General features: G+C 37.0%; 1 protein-coding gene across 13 annotated transcripts in view; it reads left to right on the plus strand.

Moving 5' to 3' along the window:
* The window catches only part of msi2b (musashi RNA-binding protein 2b), a 281,199-nt gene extending 264,088 nt beyond the window's left edge, over positions 1-17,111 (plus strand). For 6 of the 13 annotated variants that reach the window (XR_010906732.1, XR_010906733.1, XR_010906734.1 and 3 more), the window contains 4 exons: positions 4,360-4,514; positions 8,915-8,981; positions 9,096-9,172; positions 12,403-17,111. Coding sequence is in view for 7 of the 13 variants with exons in the window: in XM_067450486.1 (XP_067306587.1) it covers positions 4,360-4,514; positions 9,096-9,137 (197 nt within the window). In the remaining 6 variants the exon portion in view is untranslated. Of the gene's footprint in view, positions 1-1,735; positions 1,993-4,359; positions 4,515-8,914; positions 8,982-9,095; positions 9,173-12,399 lie in introns of those variants that run through there. The other 7 variants (XM_067450486.1, XM_067450480.1, XM_067450487.1 and 4 more) reach the window with 4 other exon arrangements.
* Positions 17,112-23,714: the final 6,603 nt, after the last annotated feature.

Genomic DNA, 23,714 nt, shown 5'->3' on the forward strand with positions numbered 1-23,714 from the left:
CTGTCAGCCTGCTGGCATGTGATAAATGATATCTAAACATCCGACTTCATGTACTTCATGAGTATAAAATGGCAAGCCATTTGTTGGAAGTTGATTTTATCGTTTAGTTTCCGCACTTGGACACAGTATCGCATATTGAGATAAATTGTTAATGCATCCCTTTATTTGCATATTTTTTTCTGTGTTCATTCTGTTTGTTCACATATACAGTAAAATGGCTGCAAAATGTATTTACACACTTTGAGGGACAGTTCATTCTGTCATCATTTGTTCACCATCATCATGTCATTCTAAACCAGTGTGACTTACTTTCTTCTGTAGAACACAAAAGAAGATGTATTGAAAAATGTCACAGTGCTTTTTTGGTGTCTTTTTAGATCATATTTTATTGTATGGATCTTCTTTTTGTGTTCTGCCAAAGAAAATGTCAGGTTTGGAACTGCGTGAGGGTGAGTAAATGATGACAGATGTTCATTTTTGTGTAAACTATGCCTTTAAGTCACACTTTGAAAGAGAAAAATGTCATTGCAATACATAAAAAATAACAAACCAAGTGTTATTTACTGTGAAGAAGGACCACTCAGGCACACTTTCTAAAAAGTTTGTGAGGTTATAAAATGATAAAACCTTGGAGTCACATTCTGGTTGTTAAATGTTAGTGGAACATGTCTATAGACATTTATAAAGAAGAAAAATATGCAGCATAATTTGATGGTAGATAACACTTGGTTTGCTATTTTATCTCATGCAAATAAGTTCTGACATTTAAATGTGGCTTAAGTGTCCAAATGTTTTTTGGGGGTTTTTTTGGCCACTTTATATAGAATTACATAAACTAATGCGTGAAAATGAGATGAGTGTGTAGCATGGTGGCAAAAACGTCTTGTTTTGACAGCATATTTAAAGGGAAGAGTTTGCTATTCCCAGACTCTTGGCATATTTTGTAATGCTTTATGGTAGTGCTCCACTGAACTGACGTTCGGTCCTCTTCAAAACAGTAGTGCTCCACTTTATATTCAGTAGCCTGTAGTTCAAAGGAAGGCAGTCTTGAGCTCTTGGCAATAAACAAGACACATCTTCAGCAAAAAAAGAAAAATAAGTGCCGTCAAGAGCCGTGGTAATGACTAGTAAACTGTCTTGCAGATATTGAGGCATGTATGGATTAGACATCCACGCCAGCAACCAGACTGTTTATGGTTCAGATCCCAGTTAGGGAATGCCAAGGAATGTTGACGGTATTGGCGGTTGTTGGTTTTTTAATGTTCTGCATTTCTTTTAACCTTGTGAGCAATGTATTTAACTTCCAAGATGTCTTTCTTTAAATGGGAGTTGGTCTTTTAATGTTTGCATGCTTTTAGATAGAGACACTGCACATAATAGGGGTTTTGAAATAAATCCATAATAGTCGGTAATGTGTATGAATTAGTTTCACAGCAGTATTGAGCTACAAAAATAATTTCTTGTTCTGTTAATGAGCACATCCTCATTAATGGCTTCTGGAGATATAAAAGACGGCGAATCAACGTGTCTTATTAGTGCAGGCCTTTTGGGAATACAGAAGCCAGTCATAGATCAGGACGTGATGCTAACCAGGGCTGTCACTTACAGTGTGCTGGTTTCCCCATCTTTTTATATTAGAAGGGTGTTACTTATGATTTTTTCCGAGAACAATTTCAAGATGTGAGTTAACGTTTGTGTGATCTATGTTGTTTTTCTGTCTCCCTGCTCTTTTTAGAGGCTTCTATATTTTGCTGAATTACTGACATATTGACCACCTAAATCACTTAAATCAGCATTTTTTTGTTTTCCAGTTTAAAAAAAAAAATCTGAGACGATAAATTTACCTTAGAATTATTAGTAGTTTATTAGTGTATTTGTGGCCAATTGTTTATTATTATTGTTAATATCATCATCATCTTCATCATCAAGCGTTAATCTATGATAAGTCTAGTATAAATCATACATTTCTGAATTTTAAAAGGTTTAGGTATTAGGTTTAATAAACTTGATTTAGGATATGCTCTCTGAAAATAATCTTAGATTTAATCAAATGTATTAATCAAAAAGATTCCTATTTTGCTTCTGAAGTAAATGTATTTTCTTTTGAAGATTCTTTAAATATTTTTATCAGAAAATTCACTTTGAAATCAAGACAAAACTACTGAAATTATTTGTAGACTTTTTGCCCATGTCTTTTCGAGACTGGTGTAGTTTTTTTTTTTTTTTTTTGGACAGTTTGTTGTCCTTTGCTAATTGTCCATTATATTTTACATTACAGTGGGCTAGTTGCAGACAGGTGGTATGCTAGTGACAGCCATCTTCCCTTACACTCAAATCTAGTAGAGGATATACACGCTTTCCCATCATCCCTAGAAGTAGCTGACGCTATTTTGATACGCTGACATTTAGAAGTGAAAGCTCTGACTGTAGAGCCGCTCACCTCTCCTGTTGTCTGTGTCCTCATTTGTGTGAAAAGCAGACAGATTGTGTGAGTCTGCCTCGTGCAGTTTACCCACGGCGTCATATTGCCCCCTATCTAACATATTTGCTCTCCTACGCGAGCCCTCCGGGCTAATATTCCATTCATTCAGATATCTTTTACCCTCCTGAGTTTTTTGGAGGCTGCTGCAGTAATAGACTCCCTTTTCAATGGGCGCTGATCTGAAGGCCTCTGCCTCTGGAGGAACTTGATTTAATATTCGCTTATTAATGGAAGTGTCATAGAGGGCCGTGCGTAGGAGAAAAATGAGCGTGGCACAGCAAGGGGCCTCAAAGTTTCTGAGCTCGCTCATTTAATTTAATTCATGCATTTGTTTTTATTTTTCTTAATTCGCTTCTCAACAGCAGTGAAATGGAGGGGGCATCTGCAAATGACAGCAGCCATGGCTCAAGTGGTCTGATATAATTATAGTCTAATTGTAATCCCCCCCTCCAGCCCATCTTTGCTCCTTTCTCACATTTTTCAGTATTTCTGCTCCATGAATTTGCATTTAGGTTCACGGGTTCCAACTTTACGGCCAGAGTCACCACATCACATTCAGTGTTATTTTAGCATCATTCATGTTATTTATATATATTATTTTGAATTAGCTTTGTTTTTTTATAAGAAGTTTTCCATGACAACCAATTAACTTTTTTTTTTTTTTTTTTTTTTAATAACAGTGTTTAACCAACTTCTGATAGTATATTTTCCACAAGTTTTTGGAAGACACGCACATCACAGCATGTTTGATTTTAATCACCCATGTCACTTGAATCAGCAAGGGATCATTCTTACAATTCAACTTTTTATGTTGCTTTTCCTAATAAAGTTACTCAGCAACATTTTATTTACTCACCAAAGCCAGAATTTTGCGCTTGGCAAGTGTTTAATTTCAGCTCTCAGGCTTCATCTTCAACGGTTTCTGCTTTCAGACCCAAATGTAGTTTTAGCGAAAGTGGAGCCGCACTCGCAGTGGAGAGGAAACTTCATGATTCAGTCTTCAACGCATTTTACCCAAGACACCTTCAGCAATTTCCTGGTTTCCAGGCAGCTGCTAGGCCTGATAGCCCCCTGACGCTAACTGCCAGATAATCACCGCCGTATATATTTAAAAAAAAAAAAAAAAAAAAAAAAAAAAAAACGAGGAGAGAGACCACTTTCTCAATGACAGGTGTTGATTAGATAGGGGGTGTTGTGGCAAAATCCCCTGTGCAATTTTCAGAAAGGGACTGGAGAACCGGCAGTCAAATTTGAAGGAGGATGTGCGTAGAGCACTTGATATAAGATTGGGGGAAAGGGAGTGTATGGGAGCGGTGAGGGTGAGGTTATGATAATGAAAGGAACCTGCAAGGAAGCGATTCATTCTCACTCACACTTTTAAACATCAGAGATGTCCTCAGAGGGGGGGAAAAAATCAGATAGATCTCCATCACACAGCAGTCCACCTCTCTATGCTTGCCTAAAACCTATTTGAGCAGCATGCATGCCATGTGAATGCGGGCGAGATGCGTCCGACACGCGTATAGCTCTCTTTCATCTGCATGCATGATGAGATATATTGCTGCAGTAGTCACTAGCTTGAAGTAGAGCTGACTAGTTTGCTTTGTGCAATGTGTGTGTGTGTATGTCTATGTGCAGAATTTATGACCAGTTTCTTTATTTTTCATTTCATACCTTTTGGAGGAGAACACATTAGGCTACCATTCCTAAAACACCCCAGGCTGTATAGACATACACACACAAGACTTCCTTTCAAAATATGACATTTTGTGCTTATAGTGCATGTTTTTGCTAAGCTTGTTAGTCAAACTACACACCAGCAGTCCTGACTAGCAACCCTGCTCACATCACTGTTGGCACGGCCACTTCTCCGGCAGGCACCAACCCGCCCCGGCCTGGAGCCTTTCCTGGAGCCAGCAGCCCCGGGCCAGTGGCTGACCTGTACGGCCCCACCAGCCAGGACTCCGGCGTGGGCAACTACATTAGCGCTGCTAGTCCCCAGCCCGGCTCCGGCTTCGGACACAGCATTGCTGTAAGTAACCTGTTCACCACCATCACTGTTTCTCTGTTCTCTCCCACCTAATGCATTCACCACCCTACCCGAATTAGCGCTTTTAGGCTTTTACGCAGCGGCTACCGTAGTTTTTAGAGTGAATTTTCTTGGCCGTAGTTTAAGGGGAAAAAAGGACCAGATCGAAAGTTAATGATTCTCTAAAAACCAATTGTAGCATATTAATATTTTTATATTGTAGCATACAGTGTTGGGGCTAACGCATTACAAGTAACTTGAGTTATGTAATCAGATTACTTTTTTCATGTAACTAGTAAAGTAACGCATTACTTTTATATTTACAAAATATCTTATTACTTTTTTAAATAAGTAATGCAGGTTACTTTGTTTTTCCATTTATTGACTGACAGCTCTCCTGTCGGTATGTAAGAAAAATCAGGAGTAAGTGCAGAGGTGGTGTGTGTAAACATTATGATTATTGTATTTACTCATTTCACTTGCACAGAAAAATATTCAGTATTCCTCAAAATGAATAAAATCAGTGAACTGCAAAATCGAAATACTACGTAAACCTCCAATAATTAAATTTTAAATAAAAAAAATGTTTTCATGTATTTAATCTTACTTTATTGACCAGTGTACTTGCTGCTGACCTTTGGCGATTCAACCATAAGCAAAAATGACTAGATTTTTTGTTTTTATTGGTGAAGTAAGTGTTAAACCTAAATCTCCCGAGTCCTATTCTTCTGCAATCCAGAATGACAGCAGCTAAAAGGTTTGTTTGAGCTGCGCCATCTACTGTATACACGTTTTGCATTTCCTTCAGCCTTATTATTTCAACTTTGGTGTGAAAGGGTTTTTACATTTTCCCAAAAATAGAACTTTTTTTGTAATAAAAACAATCCCAGCCCAAGTGAAAGTAACACAAAAGTAAACACAATGAGTTACTTTTTAAGGAAGTATTACAATATTGTGATGCATTCCTTTTCAAAGTAACTTTCCCCAACACTGGAGCGTATGTGTATTAATATTAAAGTAGATTTGCACTAGCTGCCCTAATTGGGTAGCAGTGCAAATACGCCCACAAAATATGTACTTATCTGTACTTATCTTGATCCAGGCACCTAAATTGGCTCTTTAACATGTAGAAACCACACATTAGTTATGTTCTCCATCATTATAAAATGCATACAAAATAAAAACCTGTTTATTTCAAGTCCCGCACTAATTTGCTTAGAAAGGAGGCATGTTCGTACAGAATTGTTTTTTGCACTGAAATACCTTGTAGAAAAGGGATGCAACTTTTTTTAATGAGTTCCCTCCATAATAAATTAATTAGCTAATAAAGTTTTAAAACGTAATTCGTCCTGAAGGAATAAATATTTCGAACACAACTAATAGGACTAAAAGAATGCGTGATATATGCGTATGTGAAATCAAAAGAAGCAAACACGAAGTTATGTGGGAAAAAAGTGATAAATAAATCATCTCAGTTGTGATAGGTTGCAGTGGGTCCAAAGGTGTGATAGATGTGCATGTTTTACCGATACTAATTATCAGGAAGAAGGCTATAAAACCGTCTTTCTGAAAGCTGAAAAATGTGAAATCACAGTCTCATTAGTGCAAAGCAGGTGCCCTGGCAAATGGCTAAAGTTAGATAGCGTTGGTTTTAGCATTGCTAACATTTCTGCATTCCCACCAGCATTCCTCTCTCTCTGTCAACTTCAGGATAACAAACTGTGAACTTGTACCGGCTGTCAGCAGCAGTGTGATGTGTCAGTGTGCTTTTGTTCATGTGCCAGCCCGGAGGACAGAAATCTCACAATTAGTTCTTCTCTCATTTTCAACCCGGTATTTTGTTTCCCCGCACACAATGGCTTTTTTATTTTTCCAGCAGATGATGGGCATACCAGAGGCAGCCTTTGAAAGGTCCCCCACACAAAGTGCATATGTAAATCAATAAGGCGATAATAAACTCTTGTGAGAAACCCTGTCATAAGAATATGTTGTCTTGCCCTTTGAAGCCATAGGCATTCATTATTCCTTCCGTGCATTAGTTTTTAACCTTTAACGGAGCAGAGAGATGGAGCAGGATTTGGGCGGAAGAGAAAAGGAGCAGGAGCCGACTCGAAGGGGGGTTGATGAGGGAGGCCGCGCTAAATCACAGGCTGCCGAGGGAATTACCGGCTCCAGCCGTTTTTTTGAACAGCCGTCCAGATCTGCTGGGGAAAAAAATGAATAAGAGCCTTTGTATGTGAGGACACTGTTTATTGCCTATCTGCACACACCTCTGATTCATTCTGCTTTCAGTGCCCCTCCAATCTCTTGTCTGGGAGGAAAAGCAAATAACTTTTTTCTCTCTCTTCTGCCCTTAAGTACAGTTTGCAAAACAGACCGGGCACTCATTAAATCTAAACGGGATTTTCAGAATAACAATGTCACCTTGCGCCTGACTTTCAGATGGAGTTTTTCTAACCTAAATAGAGTCAAATTTAGGTTGGCCTCAAACCCTCAGAACATCTCGCTTGTGATTGACAGTGTTCTGAAGGCAGAAAGAGGTAAAAAAAAAAAAAAAAAATTCTGCTGTCTGACATGAACTGCTGTTTTGTAGCATCCTCACAAACTGAAAAGCTTTTTTTATTTTTATTTTACAAAAGATGTATACATCTCGCGAATGTTCACGTTCCCCACTGTTTGTACTAGAGTCTGACACTGGTGAAGTTCACAGTTTTGCTGCTCAGATTGAGGCTTATGTGATTTCTGACAGCGTTTGTATTTTGCTTGTTTGCTGCATGAATTGTGATTTCAGATGAATTAATTAATGTTGTTATTGTTGGCATGAATGTAAATGATTTTATGCAATTACTTGATCTTTAAAAAAAATCAAATATGATCTTACTTTCAGTCCTCTCTTGTTCTTTGAAATGTATTTCTTTCCATTTTGCTTCATTGTTTGGCTCTAAAATAATTAAAAGGGGAGAGCAGAAATAAATGTAATTTATTTTCGTTTTTAACCTAAATGAACCTGAAATATTTTCTATACCAGCCTCTATTAAATGTATATCTTAAAGGGTTAGTTCACCCAAAAATGTAAATGTGATGTTTATCTGCTTACCCCCAATGCATCCAACATGTAGGTGTCTTTGTTTCTTTAGTAGAACACAAATGAAGATTTTTAACTCCAACCGTTGCTGTGTATCAGTCATATAATGCATGTGAATGGGTAACAATTCTATGAGAGCAAAACAAACACAAAAAACATGCTTAGACAACGTGCACTAAAACCCTGCTGCTCGTGACGACACATTGATGTTTTAAGACACGAACCGATCGGTTTCTGTGAGAACCCGAACAGTATTTGTTATTTTTTTACCTCATATACAGACGATTCTCATCTAGTATTCCCATCTGTCATTACTTCCGTCGGATAAGGTCAAACTGGTGCTATATATATATATATATATATATATATATATATATATATATATATATATATATATATATATATATATATATATATATATATATATATATAAAGTAATATCGAAGTAATATCGGATGGGTATACTAGATGAGAATCGTCAGTATATGAGGTAAAAAAATAACAAATACTGTTCGGGTTCTCACAGAAACCGATCGGTTCGTGTCTTAAAACATCAATGTGTCGTCACAAGCAGCAGGGTCTTAGTGCACGTTGTCTAAGCATGTTTTTTTGTGTTTGTTTTGCTCTCATAGAATTGTTACCCATTCACATGCATTATATGACTGATACACAGCAACGGTTGGAGTTAAAAATCTTCATTTGTGTTCTACTAAAGAAACAAAGACACCTACATGTTGGATGCATTGGGGGTAAGCAGATAAACATCACATTTACATTTTTGGGTGAACTAACCCTTTAATTTAGACATTAAACAGTTTGCTGCATAATTGGATATATAATGAAAAATGTATTATGTGAATAATTATATGAATAATTATAGTTTGTCAATTAATGTAATTGTTAGTCTGTAAGTTTTGATTTTTTTAAAAAAATATTACTAAAAATATCAGTTCTAACTTTTAAATAAATAAATCTAAAAGGATTTATCATTTGATTTATTGTATGTATAATTACGACCATAAATTACGTAACTTTTTGAAACAAATTTCTTGCTGAACTTGATTCCGTACTGCTGTAGCTTGCAAAAACAATCAGTATTTATTGCAACGTTTAAATAATGCCACCTTTATAAGTCAAGATGAATGTTGAAAGATTACTTATTCCCACCTCGAGCTATGGTAGCGGGCAGGAATAGTTTCTTTTAAAAAACGGTTTGATGCACCCAGCACTCAGGTGTTAAAATATCTTTGTGAATTGTGGACACGGTGAGTGTATTGTGCATCAAGTTATGACCAATTACATTTACTATGTGTTACAGTTATTCCTGCTCTCTCCTGATGTTCACCTAGATCAGACTGAGGAAATGATGTGGACTGATCTTTAAGGTTGATAGATAACATCCATTCATGCTAGCAACACATGCAATGATTGAAATGACTTGCGAGTGATCACTTCACTCAGAATGCATACTGACACCATTACTAACTGTACACTTTTAGGGTCCTTTGATTGCGACAGCTTTTACAAATGGATACCATTGAAACCTAACAGGTGGTTGGTTGCCATCTCATTTGAGGTAGATATCCCGTATCATTATGAAATATACTTTTTTTTTTTTGTGCCTTCATAATTTTGCATCTATTCACCATAATATCTTCCTGTTCCATCTGCCTATTCATTTTGATTCTCTCTCCTTTTGATCTCAGACGAGTTTACGTTGAATCCGTGTAGTGCTCTTACTGTTTTCATCAACACCTTGAGGCTTTTACAGGGCTTTTACATCCCAGACAAGGGATTTTAAACTTCATATGCAACAATCTGGATTTCAGAAGTCTCAAAACTCATTGGACATAGATGTTATTAAATCCTCATTTGGAAGCCCTTTAAAAGCCTTTAAAAGTGTCTCTCGCTTCGCAAACATCGCAAGCGCGGAGGCTACACATTTTCCCTATTACTTTTTGTCACTAGTTCCTCCTTTATCCTCCGCCTGCCTGTCTGTCATTCGACTGTTCTTTCACGCATGATGTCTGCGAGCGGGTCTACTCCAAACTGCGCAGTTGCTTTCTTTCACTGCCAGAGTTCTTTTGCGACAGCCCTGGCGCTGCACGTCGTCTCGTATCCTCTATGAAGTGCTGTATTTGGATATTATGCCCAGGTGTTGCGGCTTTGATTAGTGTGCACCTGGAAGCGAGCGCCTCTTTGCTGAGAATCTGTTGACTTAGGTGCCATCTGATGTAATTCATCAGGTTTTTCGGATAAGGCGCTGTTTCCGTAATCACTTCACTTGTATAGCTAGGTCTTAAGGACTTAAAGGTGATTTTGAGTATATGCTGAGATGCCAGATACGGCTCAATCGAAGATGACTCGCTTATTTAAACGCGCTGTTTGTGGATAAGTGGATGCACATTTATTTGGTCAAAATCCCTCCCCTATACTTAGTTAATATTTGTACCCAGACTTTTTTTTTTTTCTCCTGCGGTGATGCATCTGTGGCTCCGTGGCATTTACCTGTGACCTGTCGTCTGGATAAGAGGCCTGCGGACTGCGGTTTGTTGCCCATAATCTTCCTAAAGAGCTTCTCATTTTGTCCTCGAGGCAAAACGGATGATTGATTTAATGAGTAGGTAGAATCGCTCCATCTGTATGGATTCTCCAAACGTTTGATTGAAGTACACATCAGCAGTCAGAGAAAGCAACAGCAGCGGAGACATTTTGCTGAAGCGGGTTCTTAACTTGTCATTTCCTGGTTGGATGGACATCGAAAGAGTTACTGCATGCTTGAAACACTAACATATGTGTTGCGTCGATGTCTGAACTCCATGTAGATAAGATGTGTTTGCATAAAAGTGCTGATGTGTTCTGTATCTGAGCCTAAACGACCAAAGCTTATAATGAAAAGATGCTGACGGTAGAATGATTCTGATAGCGAACGATATAACATCTCTACTTCAATTTAAAGCTGTCAGCAGCAAACTTTCAGCCGGACTGAATCGATATACACTTTGTTTAAAGTAGATTTACTGTGTACAATCAGAGGCTTCCGTGTATCAAACACACACTGCCTTCCAAAGACAACATATGCTTTTAAAAAGTTTGACTGAAGTGAAATTGCATTTGAAATCCATGCGAATTGGACAAAATGCACTACCAGTTGAAAGTTTAGACACATCTGCTAATGTTTTAGAATTATACTAAATCAAAGACATCAATGATGCATTTTTAATCGAATTGAAGGGCTTTACTTCTATGCTTGACACACCATCTGCCCCCCCCCCCCCCCCCCCCCCCACACACACACACACACACACACACAAAAAAATAAATAAATAAAAGCAGGTTTTGAAATTCATTAACACTACTGTTTACACTGCTGTTCAAATGGTCGGACCAATAAGATTTTTTGGTAACACTTTATTTTAGTGTTCAATTATCGCTATTAACTATTTGCATATTATAAGGATATTGGCTGTTTATTATTACTTATAAAGCACATATCAATGCCTTATTTTGCATGACCTAATTCTACATCCCTTAATCCTACCCGACACTACAATAACTACTATACTAACTATAAGTAAGCAGTAAAATTTGGAGTTTATTGAGGCAAAAGTCATAGTTAATGTGTTCCCTTACTGAAGTGTTACCGTTTTTTTTTTTAAATGTTTTTAAAGTCTCACCAAAGCTGTATTTATTTGATCAAAAATACAGTAAAAACAGTAATATTGTGAAATTATATTACTTTAAATCAACAGTTTTTCATGTTAATATATTTAAAAATATAATGTATTCCTGACTTCAGTCTTCAGTGTCATATGATCCTCCAGAAATCATTATAATATGCTTATTTAATGCATAAGAAATATTTCTTATTACTATCAATGTTGAAAACTGCCAAATAGAAATCTGTTGTCGCATTACAGTCACTTTTGATTATTTGTATGGGTTCTTGCTGAATAAACGCATTAAAGGGTTAGTTCACCCAAAAATGAAAATTAGCCCATGATGTACTCACTCTTAAGCCATCCTAGGTGTTTATGACATTCTTCTTTCAGATGAACACACTCTGATTTATATTAAAAGTCTTTCTGAAGTGAAGCGATGCGTTGGTAAAAAAAAAAAAAAAATCCATATTTAAAACTTTACAAACGGTAATCTTTACCTTCCGCTAACTGTCATACGCAAATTTATGAGAGACTAGTGTTTGAGTGTCTAGTGTTTGAGTGTCTGTTTGAGAATATGCTAGAGAACTTGTGCTACGTCTGCGTCCTATGTCATACACTGGATGCCAGTCTCTCGTGAACGCACATTCAACAGTTAGCAGAAGTTAGAGATTACTGTCTGTAAAGTTTTAAATATGGATATTTTTTAAGTGCATTGCTTCACTTTAGAAGGCCCCTGGAGCTGTGCGGAGCACTTTTATGATGGATAGATGCACTTTTAAGAAATTTTGGAATAGCCAGGACTTTTTTTATATATTACTCTGTATCCGTCTGAAAGAAGTATGTCATATACACCTAGGATGACTTCGATAAGTAAATCACGTGCTCATTTTTAGGTCAACTATCCCTAAAAAGTCATCTTGTTGACCCCACATTTTTTGAACAGCGGTGTATTTATCTACAGATGTGTCATTTTATCATAATCCTTTATAATGAGAATCATAAACGCATGTCTAAACGTGTGCAGGTGTGACAAGTTTCACGGAGTTCAATTCACAGACATAAAATAGTAAGGCTCAGATGCAGCACATTTTACACACCTGAGGTATGTGTGAAATCTCAGACACTTCTCTGTTTGCTTCAGCAGAGTTTATCAGGAGGCCCGGGGAAGACTGGCCGGAGTTTCTAATTGGTTCTGTGTACAGGTAAAGGCCATTAAACTTCAAGCACTACAGCGCTCAACGGGAATCTAAAGCTGAGATGGCGCCACACGAAGAACAAACCGAAACGTCAGAATCATCTCAGCAAGAAGAAAAAAAGAAAAAAACAACTAAACAATCTGCTGTACTATACTGAAAACCTGGCTTTTGAATATTTTATCCTAGCGTAGCCCTGACCTTGAATTAGGATTTTAATTTTCCTTCATTGTTTTTCCTTTTAGTCATCTTTAATTGTGTACACGTTGAATCAACCAACGTTTATTTGCGTTTCTAGATATTCTTCATTTGTTCTTGAACGTTCTCTGATGAGAGCGACTATGTAAACATAAACCAATGTCTGTTTTTGTTGTTTTTTTGTTTTTTGAGGTAGTAATATTCCAATAGCGGTTTCATTTCACAGTCCTCGTCGATCACGTTTTCAGGTTTCATTTCATTCAAGCAAGAAAACGGATTGAAATGACTCAGACATTTTTAATTCAAGCCTAAACCGCAATGAGTGGGTAACTCAAAAAAAAATCTTAGTAGCTCTGTTCTATGTTTATTGTGATGTCTTGTTAACCATGATTACCTATTTTGGGCAATAAGAGGACTACAATATTTTCACAGTCCTTTTTTATAAATGTCATTTTTGTTGTCGATGAAAAAAAAAGAAAAAAAAGAAAAAGCTTTCCTTTTAATACTTTGTGAAATGAGATTTAAAAAGAAAATAATTCTGAACCTGTAAATATTATTCTGTTCACTGCATCAAACCGTTTCTGAGAGAGAACCATATTTTTGTGATGGTGTCATAGAGGTTGTATCGTGCGCAAAGCCGCAATATGTCAGTGCAAAAATATCTCCGAGGCTCAATGCAGTAACCGAGGTCCATCTGTAGCACAAAGGCCGTGATTTACCCCAGTGCGGACGAAACTCAATCAAACACTGTTAGCTCGCTTTGTAAATACCGTCGGCTTTACAACTGTGCAGGTTGTCATACCAGCATATGGATTAGATAGTACGTTAAGATGTGCACAGCTTACAAAGAGAATATACTTCTTCGCAAGGTATACCGAAATCACCACGAAATCCAAAGCACACATGAATTATGATTTCAAACCGTGTCGAGACATTTCATGTTAACGTTTCATTTCGTGTTCTAGTCCGGGCTTCTTTTTTCCCGCCGAGCGGCCATACGCACGTGCGCGTGGAGACGATTCGAATAGCGACGCAATATTTCAAAAGGTTTCGAAATGGCTCTCCGATTAGGAAAAACAAGTCTTTTATACCATTACCTCAGTCCTGTGAGAATTACTTTAAAGGAGATTACAAATTAATTTATTTTAGACTGAGACAGATATAAAAAATTAAAAAAAGATATTAAAGTGTTGTTTTGAAATTAAGTAAATCATTGCACTGTGAGAGAGATTTTATCATTTTCTATTTGCACATGTCAACTGACAGTCTCTAACATGGGTCATGTGAAGGACCGCCGTGGAAGCCGTTTCTTTCTTTCTTTCCTTCCACGCAGGATATAACACTCACGAATCTCGAGTCTTGGCTTGCATTGATTTGAAGACTGTACTTTTAAACAATCTCTTTCCAGGGATTTTATTCTAGAATATCAGAGATGACAGATGAGTTTATTGGTAGCAATAGTTCATTTCCTCAGAAACACTGAAACTGATTGAAACCAGTAGCTGCTACACACATTTGTTGTACATGTGGGGACTGGATTTGATGAGACACAAATGGCATTTAGAAATATGAATGATATTTACAAATATGAATTGACTGATGTATGCTGTTTTTCTTTTTACGATCTTGTTGAAAATGTTTTATTTTTCTTTATTTATTTTGGGGGTTTTGGTTTTCCTTTTTGTTTCGTTTTTTTGTTTGTTCATTTCACTAAACTAACAGGTGAGGCAGAATGCTGGATTCTTTCTCAAGAAAGAGACGTGATAAAGTCATATGATTTTAAAAAGACAAGGAGAACTTTGTGCTAACTGTTTGAGCTGTTTCAAAAAAAGACAAACGTACAAAAAAAAAAGAAAGAAAGAAAATTATCCCGAACATGTTTTCAATTTAAATAGGGATGGATTTTTATCAATATTTTTGTGGATGTTAATGATTATACTAAATATAACAATGACAATAATACAGATATTATGTACTGTATTTATCAATTGTTTCTCTTCATTCCCTGTCACCTCATTCAGTAATCTTATGTTGCTCATTGTATTTTAGTAGTGTGTAAAAAAAAAAAAAAAAAACTTAAAAAAACACAGGAATATGACTTTACCTTGTAAAAGAGTGCTGTCTTGATGCCAGTGTAGTGGTCTATACACTTCTCGGTTGGTATTTTTCACATTTCCCCTTCCCTCTCACTCTCCTTTTGTCGTTTTTCCCCTTTCTCTATATCTCACACTCTCTCTTTAGTGAGTAGTCGTAGGTGTTATGTACTTAATGTTAAGATGTAGAGGTATTCATTAGCAATTGTAGGACCAGTAAGGATAGAACTTTCTCTTTATAATCATTTAAAGACAAAAGACAAAAAATGCTGAGCGTTATTTTCATAGTACGTTTTCTTTCTTTTCTTTTTTCTTTCTTTTTTGTTCTCCTCTTTTGTTCCACTGTTTTGCTGGTCTCACATGGTTTCAACTAACCAAAGCTCTCACTGATGAAATCTAGGAGAAAGAAATTGCTGTACGACAGAATTGTAATCAAGGCATTAATTGGATCCCCACCCTTGAATGTTTTAAAAGGGGTGTGCCATACTACCTTAAATGCTAACGCTAGATATGCAACACCGTTTTACGTTCATTCTTTTGTAAGAGGGATGCAAGCTATAGTTATCATGAAGAGGGTGATTTTATTACGTGAATGAAAAATTCATAAATATTTTTTTAGTAAGTTCGAACTAAGTAATGATCATGATATAGCCTAATCATTATAGATAAATTGATAAAACTGTAATAGGTTTTGATATTTATACTCTTCAAAAATATCCCAGTGGCCTATGGTGCTACTTCTTTTTTTTAATACATTTTTTAATTCGTGTCTGCCTAGATTAATACATACTTTAGTTTTGAGTCACGTTGAACAAGCGTTTGCATTGCCAGCTTTTCATTTTAATTCAACATCTGACATTGCCTGTTCTGATGTCGCACTAATTCGCTTGACTTGAGTGTGAATCCAGTGTCACACCGAATCTGTATTCCTGAATCACATCTCTTCTCAGGGATATCAAACATGAGCCAATGTACCACCTTCGCAAGGGAGTTTTTTTGTAATACTAGCGGGTTATGACCAGTATAGCACAACTTTTAATGAAAGGCGTCTAATGGAAGTTATTCAATGCATTTGAGCTGGATTTAAAGGTGCTGTCGGGATGAATCATGCACAGCATTTTCTTACTGGAGACGTTTTTAAACGGTAACATTAGTCGTTCTTAGTTGGATGTCTCTTAAAAATTGTGTATCCAGCATCCATTTAGATCTTGGTACTCATAGATTTAGAAGATCCTTGATTAAACAGCTGAAGGCAAATGTTTAACAGCAGATGAAGCACATTTCCCTTCTGCTGTCAAATAAGAGTGTGACTTCTGCGATTAAAATGAAGGCTGGCAATCTTTTTAAACAGTCTGTTTTTTGTTTTGTTTGTTTTTCCCGTAATTTGATCTCGTAGCTTGGACTTTAAGGTAGCATGGCTCTGTTGCCACCATTTTGTTTTCCATGGACAGCAGTTTACAGCGGATGAATGTTACACATCTTGCTAGACTAGTTAAATCATTGGAAAATTGTTGGTTTAAAAAAAAAAAAAAAGAAACCGAAAAAAGAAAATGACCTGGAAGGTGTCGAGTGATTTTGGGAGTGAACTACCGTATCCATTTAAACTTGAATTTTGCGGCAAGTGCTAGGCAATGGCCAAAACGATCTTCCCACTAATAAAGCAGCAAAACGTCCTACACTGTAATGTCTGATGTACATAATACTTGTATACATATACAAGATATATATGTATAGTGTATATATCTCTGTTAAATTGTTGAATCATCATCATCATCGTAGGTAAACTGACGCTAGTCCACACTGTTTGTTTCGCTGGCTGTGTGTCGTGTAAGAGCTGCAGCAGATGTACCAGGAGGAGCATTAGTAGTTTAGCTGCAGAATGTGTCGCGTAAACCTGAAGAGGACGTGTAGCTCAACGGGGGGACGGTACGTTCAATACGGTGTCGTTAGGTGGAGGGTTTTATTTTTGCCACGTCCACTGGGAACTCGGTCTCCCATTTTCTCCTGAGGCTTAGGCCTCGCTGATTGCCTTGCCCATTCCTAACACTTGCCCATTTTTTAATGTTAACGGACTTTTTACCGCGAGAACTGACTGAACGGACTGACGTCTGAAAGCATCTTTCAGGTCTTCTTGTATGGCTTGCTCAAGCCCTGTTGTAAAATAAACTAAAGTGGATGGGGGTCTCTCACATCTCAGATGTGGAAAGTATAATTTTATATTTGTATTTTCAAATAATAATGATAATAATAATAAAAAATGTTTGTGAAAGGTTTCCATCCTCTACTGTGGTCCAGAAATCAATGTGTTTGTCTGGAAAAGATAAAAAAAAATACAAATAAAATAAATAAAAGAGTTTTGAACCATTTCACTCATGGTTTTTATTTTCAACTTTTTTCAAGCAATTGATTTGTGATTCAAAGGAAATGAATATACCTGCAAAAGATTGTATGCCAGAACATGCACAACGATTAAAATGCACAAAGTTGAATACGGAGCCCAAAAGCTCTTGTGTAAGTTTGTTTTCATTCTCACATTTGGGACTTGTTAAAGGCTCACACATAAGATAACAAATGCAATCATTTTCAACTGGGGAGTCGCAATTCTGTTCTGAAAGGGTCACAAACAAAAACAATACACTTCAACTAAATATTTTGTGCACAGATAGAATAACAACATAAATAGGCTTAAAAGGGACAAGTGTCTTTTGTTATTGATTTCAAAGTCTGTGCCCATTCAAACTATTGTGGTTTTGGCACAAATTCATATTTTACTTGGTAGAAGCCGTTAGATTACACAGATGCCAACACAGACAGGGTGCTTGACATGCCCTCATTCGTCATAACCATGAACGAAACTATGCAAGATAATAATACAACTCAAACATTAAATACACGTTCACTTGCCAAGAGGATAAACAACACATCGTGTTATGTGCTGTGAATTAATGGCTGAGAAGAGCGCAAACCAAATCCAGTTGACATTTAGAAGGCAAACTATCCAACTACAATGACTATAAATCACACTTCTGCTGCTGTTATGAATTTACAAAATTATGCCCCTTTTTACATTCGCAATGTAGCAAATTGTTGGGCCTGTGGACTTCATGGTATTAATAAATGGTCTGGCATACCATATTGGCTCTCCACTTGATGCCCCATGAAAAATCTGCTTTTTATTTTTATTAAATACCGCTAAGTTGATTGTCATCTTTAGAAGATTTGTTGAAATGAATAATGAAATGTAAAAATGGCTTTAATCGGCAGAAAAAAAAACTTTTTTAAGTCATTTACATAATGCCACTGGTCAATATTTGGTATAATTAGTTTAAATAAAGCTCAAGAGGTCACAATTCAAGGCCCTAAGGGCTGATCGTCTTACAAAAAAATGTACCTTAGAAGCTTTGCCACAGAAATTACAGTGCTAAATTTTTTGGTTGTCAAGTTGGTTTCAGCTATAACAATAGCTACATCTCGATTTGGACTGTTTTCCTCTTGCATTCCTAATTAGAAATGTTTTAGAGAGCAGGATTCAAAAAGATTTAAGCAAACGAATATATGAATGTTAGGGAGTGTGTGGGGCGAACATGATTTCAGAAACAAAACCCTTTCAAATATTTTTCCCAAGACATACTGTACACAGAATCCAATCAGACAGTCCTATTGTTGTGCGGTACGTTTGTGTCTTCCCAGAGCCTAATCAAGAGGTGTTTCAACCGGGATGAAAAATGCAATGTGTGCAGGCTGGCAGAAATTAATGTCATTTTTAATTTGAGTCGCTGTCCCATTCTCAAATGTGAAATTGCCTTGCTGAATGTAAGGTGTGACAGCTATTATAAATGTGTGGAAATCCATCTTCCACCCTGCCTCCTCTCCTCTCTCCCTCTCTTTCTAAGTCCTGGATGAGCAAGCTCTCTTCATACAGTCACTATCACTGTAGCTGTCCACCCACACACTTCACTGGAGCCCTTGGATAGTGTCATGACTCATTGTGTTCACTGTTTGCCAGGAGAGAAATACTGAGAGAAATCTCAGCTTCCCTCTTATCAGGAGACCACTTAGACAGGAGAGCTGCAGCACTGCATCCTAACCTGTTCAATCGCAGAAAAAAACGGGATTCTGTCAAACGGGTCCTCTGAAAGCGTGCGTGTATCCCATAGTATGAAAGGGGGGGATCTCTTTTTGTCGTATATGTACTTTGCAAGCAGGTGTTAGCCACTTGTTGTAGTAGTAGTACAGAAAAGAATCCGGTCATTACCCTTGTATATAAAGTCCAAGTCCCAGTGATGGCGTGTTCGTGAATTAATGTTATACGCCCACCCGATATACGTAGCCTATACTCAAGTCGGCCCCTTCCAAAAACAATGTGTATACGTTGCCATGTCACAATGGAGTTAATTGTACCTGGAGACCTTTGTGTCATGATGCCTAGCAACAAAGCACTGGCGTAGGTATCAGCTGACTTAAGTACACCAATTAAATCGTTTGAAAAATGACTGCAGGTGTCGGGAGCGATCTCCAGAGAACTCATTTGGAGAGTTCTGGGTTCTCTGGTGTATATTTAAGACAGAGCTGCCCTATCTTTAAGGTCTGCCGGTGTGTTTGTACGGGCTGAAAAATATCACAGACTCCCCTCTGCTCACTCCTAAAGCCTCCCATAGAAGTGTTTTAGTAACTAACTTTGCTTTGCAAAAGGCTTTTATATACACAAGAAAGAACTATGTTTTTTTTTATCTACTCTACTCTCACGTTTATGTTCTTGATGGTGTTCGTAGGCCTACAGTCTGACAAGCAACATTCGCAAAGGATTTTTGCAAATGTTGGTGCTCTGTGGCGCTCTTGAATACTTTATTCTGATTGGTCAGTCTCGGCAGTCGAAAATTAGTTCAGGCATTGTCTTACCATAATTACGAGATTACAAATGTAAACTGGGATTTTTCTGAGAGCTCCGACTTTTACCACCTGACCGCTTACGATTCATTTAGACATTGATAGTGTAACAAGAACGTGAACAGATCCGAGCAGAATGTCACGTGTTTTGTCATCTCGTGATTATGACATGGCGTGCCGTGAACTCAGAAATAGTCTAACATCACTGTTTAAAGGCCTGTTCACACCAAAGATAACTACAGTTTTAATAAGAGTTCATTCTTTTACACAAAACTAATACACTGGAACGATTTAGTTGGGATCATTTTCAGAACATTATTTTGTTTCTGGATGCTATAGTTATCTTTATGGCAAACTATGCATTTCTCCAAGAATTATATTCAAATAAAGTCTTAACAGTATATTTGCAATGAAATTAAATAAGTAACTCGAGCTCAAAGATGATTTATCTTTTGGTAAATCAGGATAGCTTCAGAATGATTTGGTTGGAAACATGGATCAACGAAGACAGAAGAAAGAAGATTGGCTGAGAGAGGGAGGTCTAGAATTCCTCACCCCTCCATCCATCTATTCCATACATTTTCCAAAGCCTGGCGGGTCAAGGGGAGGCTGGAACCTTTCCCAGCGTCTCGGGTCGTAAGCAGGAACTCTGGACAGATAGCCAGTCCATCACAGGGATGGCAAACACACACACACACACACACACACACACATTCATATTCACTCACTTACAGACATTAATTCACCTGTCCTGGGAACCAACATCAGCAAAGGGAGAACATACAGACTCCACACAGAAGGCCTCATTATACTAGACATGTTTTTGTTTGTAATTATTATTGCTTTAGGAATTAGTTTTTTCACAAGTAAATTACTATATGTATATATTTTGCTACATATATGCTACATTTCTCATTCATTCTTGTTACATACTGTAATACAAAAAAATGAAAATGTTATTATCCTATAATGAAATACTTATGTGAAAAATCATTAAAATTTATGCATTAATAAGTGCATTATGTAATGCTCTCTGTTGTTTGTGTTTTTTAGGTCAGTGTGTTATGAGTGACTGTATTCTGAAAGAATTGTTGCCAGTGTTATGGTGGAACGAATGAGCTGAATCTTGCATAAAGTTTTATCAAAAGTACTTATTTTGTTGAGTTTGTTTTGGAGGTGAGATTAAACAGACCTGATCTCACAGCATATCATATTTTACGAGGTGGCTAATTTGTACAAATTTGTACAAACTCACTATTTGACGAGTTGCCAAATTCATATAAATTCGTACACATTACCTCCTCCTAACCTCCCCTTAAACTCACCTATCACTGGGGTTTAGACAAATTGTGCAAATTTTTGTGGTCATGTGAATTAGCCACCATGTAAAATGCGTACAAATTGGTCGTGAGTTGGTGTTGGATCTTTGGCCAAGATTCAAAAGTTGCTTCAGTATTGGACAATGTTTAATGTTAGCAATTGAAAAAACAAACTGATAATGCAAACCCCTTTATAAAAACATCTCTACATGATTTGAAACAATGTGTTAAATTGTTCTCTGATATCTACATAGAGGGTATGTGGCTTTTTAAGGGCAAAAATTGTGCAGATACAGTTTTACAGGCCCATTTATAACCCTATAAATTGTCCCTAGGATGTAGTGCTCTGTTTTTGCCTTATTAGGAAGGGGACATGAATATTAATGTTGAGCTCTGCTCTGATTGGCTTATTTCAGCAGCTCACAGCAGTTCAGTGAAGCAGCTCCTGACCATCCTGACACAACACAGATCGACTGAATGACACTTTAAGCAAAACATCTCAAACGGAGATTGATAAAATGCAGCTTACTTGTTTATTGGTGTTTTCAGATCCTCCACGCACGAGAAACCGCTCGCGTTCGTGCGGTTGCCAGATTTCAGTAATTAAACCCCCAAAACAGAGCTTTTCTGTGAAAAGAACTCGTATTCACCTTATTCCGCGCAGCCCACTTTTAAACCGTCACTCTTCCGCATTTTGTCATCCGACTTCCGCTAAACTGACGCAGCACATCCGGAAGCAGAAGTTCGAATATTTTTTATTGCTAGTCAGCGTCAAAATGACGAATGAAGTGAACTTCTTAAATGTTTTAAATTGGGAGCACGGAGAAAACTTTATACGACGATCAGATGGTCTCATGTTGTCGCACCTATCTTCTGGCCAGAGGTAACATATGGGGACATATTTAATTATTTTGTCCTGTCTGAGGGAGTTGATGGGGCAACAATGAAAAATTATAAAAGTACTGAGGCCTACCAATATTTACATAGTGGTAAAGTTGGTCGTGTACTGTTACATAGGCGACTTCGTCTTTTTAAAAGCAAATGTGCATCCCAGCCAGTCAAGCAGTCCAAACCACTCACTGTGGGTGCTAGTTAATAACCAAGGATCAGTAGAGACCACTGGATGTTCGTGCATCGCTGGTTTGGGAAGGTCGTGTAGTCACGCAGCCTCGATATTTTGGACGGTAAGAATATCACACACTATTATTATTATATCTTGCAAAGTTTGTGTTGTTAACATAAGTATGTATACATTATAATATATTATAAATGTATAAACTTAAGTATATTAACATGTTTGTGATGTATACACAGCTGACCATCTGCAGGCTAAGTATCTTGTTGGGGCGTGCATATAAATGATCCCCAAACGCTTGCGTCATGGTTGGGTTTATGTTGAGAAGCATTTTTTTTTTTCTGTTGAGTTTTTGATTTACGAGATTTACATAAGAAGTAGGAGGCAATGGTGTTCGAGACTCACAGTATGTGATGTCCATGTACTGAACTGCAAGGTTAATTCATTCCTTCATTCTAGGGCACCTTTAAGTTGTGGGTAATAATACTAACCATTGTGCAATGAGCATGCATAAAAACTTTGAATTTCCACTGGAAATAGTTAACCATCTGGTTACCTTTGGAATATTAATTTCATTATATTACAATTTGAAACACACTAATTCTAATTTCAAATAGGCCTTCAATTTAGGACAGATGGTTTGTGAATTGGGAACACACAGAGTAACGTCATAACATAATTTTTTAACACACTCAGATCTAATATGATAAATGGCGGAAATGGCGCCGGCGGCTGTGTCCCGTCATAATAAAAGTCCTGGTGCTCGTGAGCCGTGTGTTGTGTAACAGTCGCTCCGGCGGACTTACTCAGCTCCCTCAACACTCGGTCCTGCTCTGCTTCATACTACAGTAACGTTAATAATCACATCCATGAAGATGATTTCTGGGTCCTATCCCGATTCGTTTCACCGGCTGTGAGGTGAAAACCACATGTCCCAAGATTCTGAGCTCAAACCTGCCGTCATCAAACGACGCCTTTGTTTTAAATAGGCGACCTCTAGCAGACGGAAAAGTTATATAGTGAAGCTTTAAGTCCTTATTCAACTGATATATTTCAAAACACTGATTCATTCAGGAACAGAACTTTGTTGTGTTTAAAGAAGACACCTGTGCCAATTAATGACTTAGTATTGTTGCTGAAATGTAAGGTACTCACTATTAAATTCTTGTTTATTGAACTGTATAAAAGCGATATCACTTTATATATTTGGGTCTGAATATACACACTGTTAACAGGTGTATATTAGGTGTATAATAGGTGTATATTACAGGTGTATATTAGGTGTATAATAGGGCAAACAATGCCTTTGCTACACTGTAAACATTTTTTGTTGGTTTAACTTAAAAAAGTAAGTAGCCTGGTTGCCTTAAAAATTGTTGAGTTTGTTGAAATTAAAAATTTTAGTTGTTATAATGAAGGAAATTTGTTTAATAAATAGAAACTCAAAATATTATTGTAGCTGAACCACATAAAAAGTTGATAAATCATGAAAATAGCACTATGTGGCATGTTTCACTGCGTCATCAGAAATAAAACACACACAATTACACAATATGCTTACAAAATCTTTTAATATTTTAATAAAGGTTGTCGAATCTCAAAAAATGTTCATTGTATTAACTCAAAATTGTAATGTCAATGAACTCAAAATTTTAAGGCAACCAGGTAACTTTTTTTCTAAATATTTTTTT

This window comes from Pseudorasbora parva, chromosome 8, assembly GCF_024679245.1.
Source record: "Pseudorasbora parva isolate DD20220531a chromosome 8, ASM2467924v1, whole genome shotgun sequence".
NCBI lineage: Eukaryota > Metazoa > Chordata > Actinopteri > Cypriniformes > Gobionidae > Pseudorasbora > Pseudorasbora parva.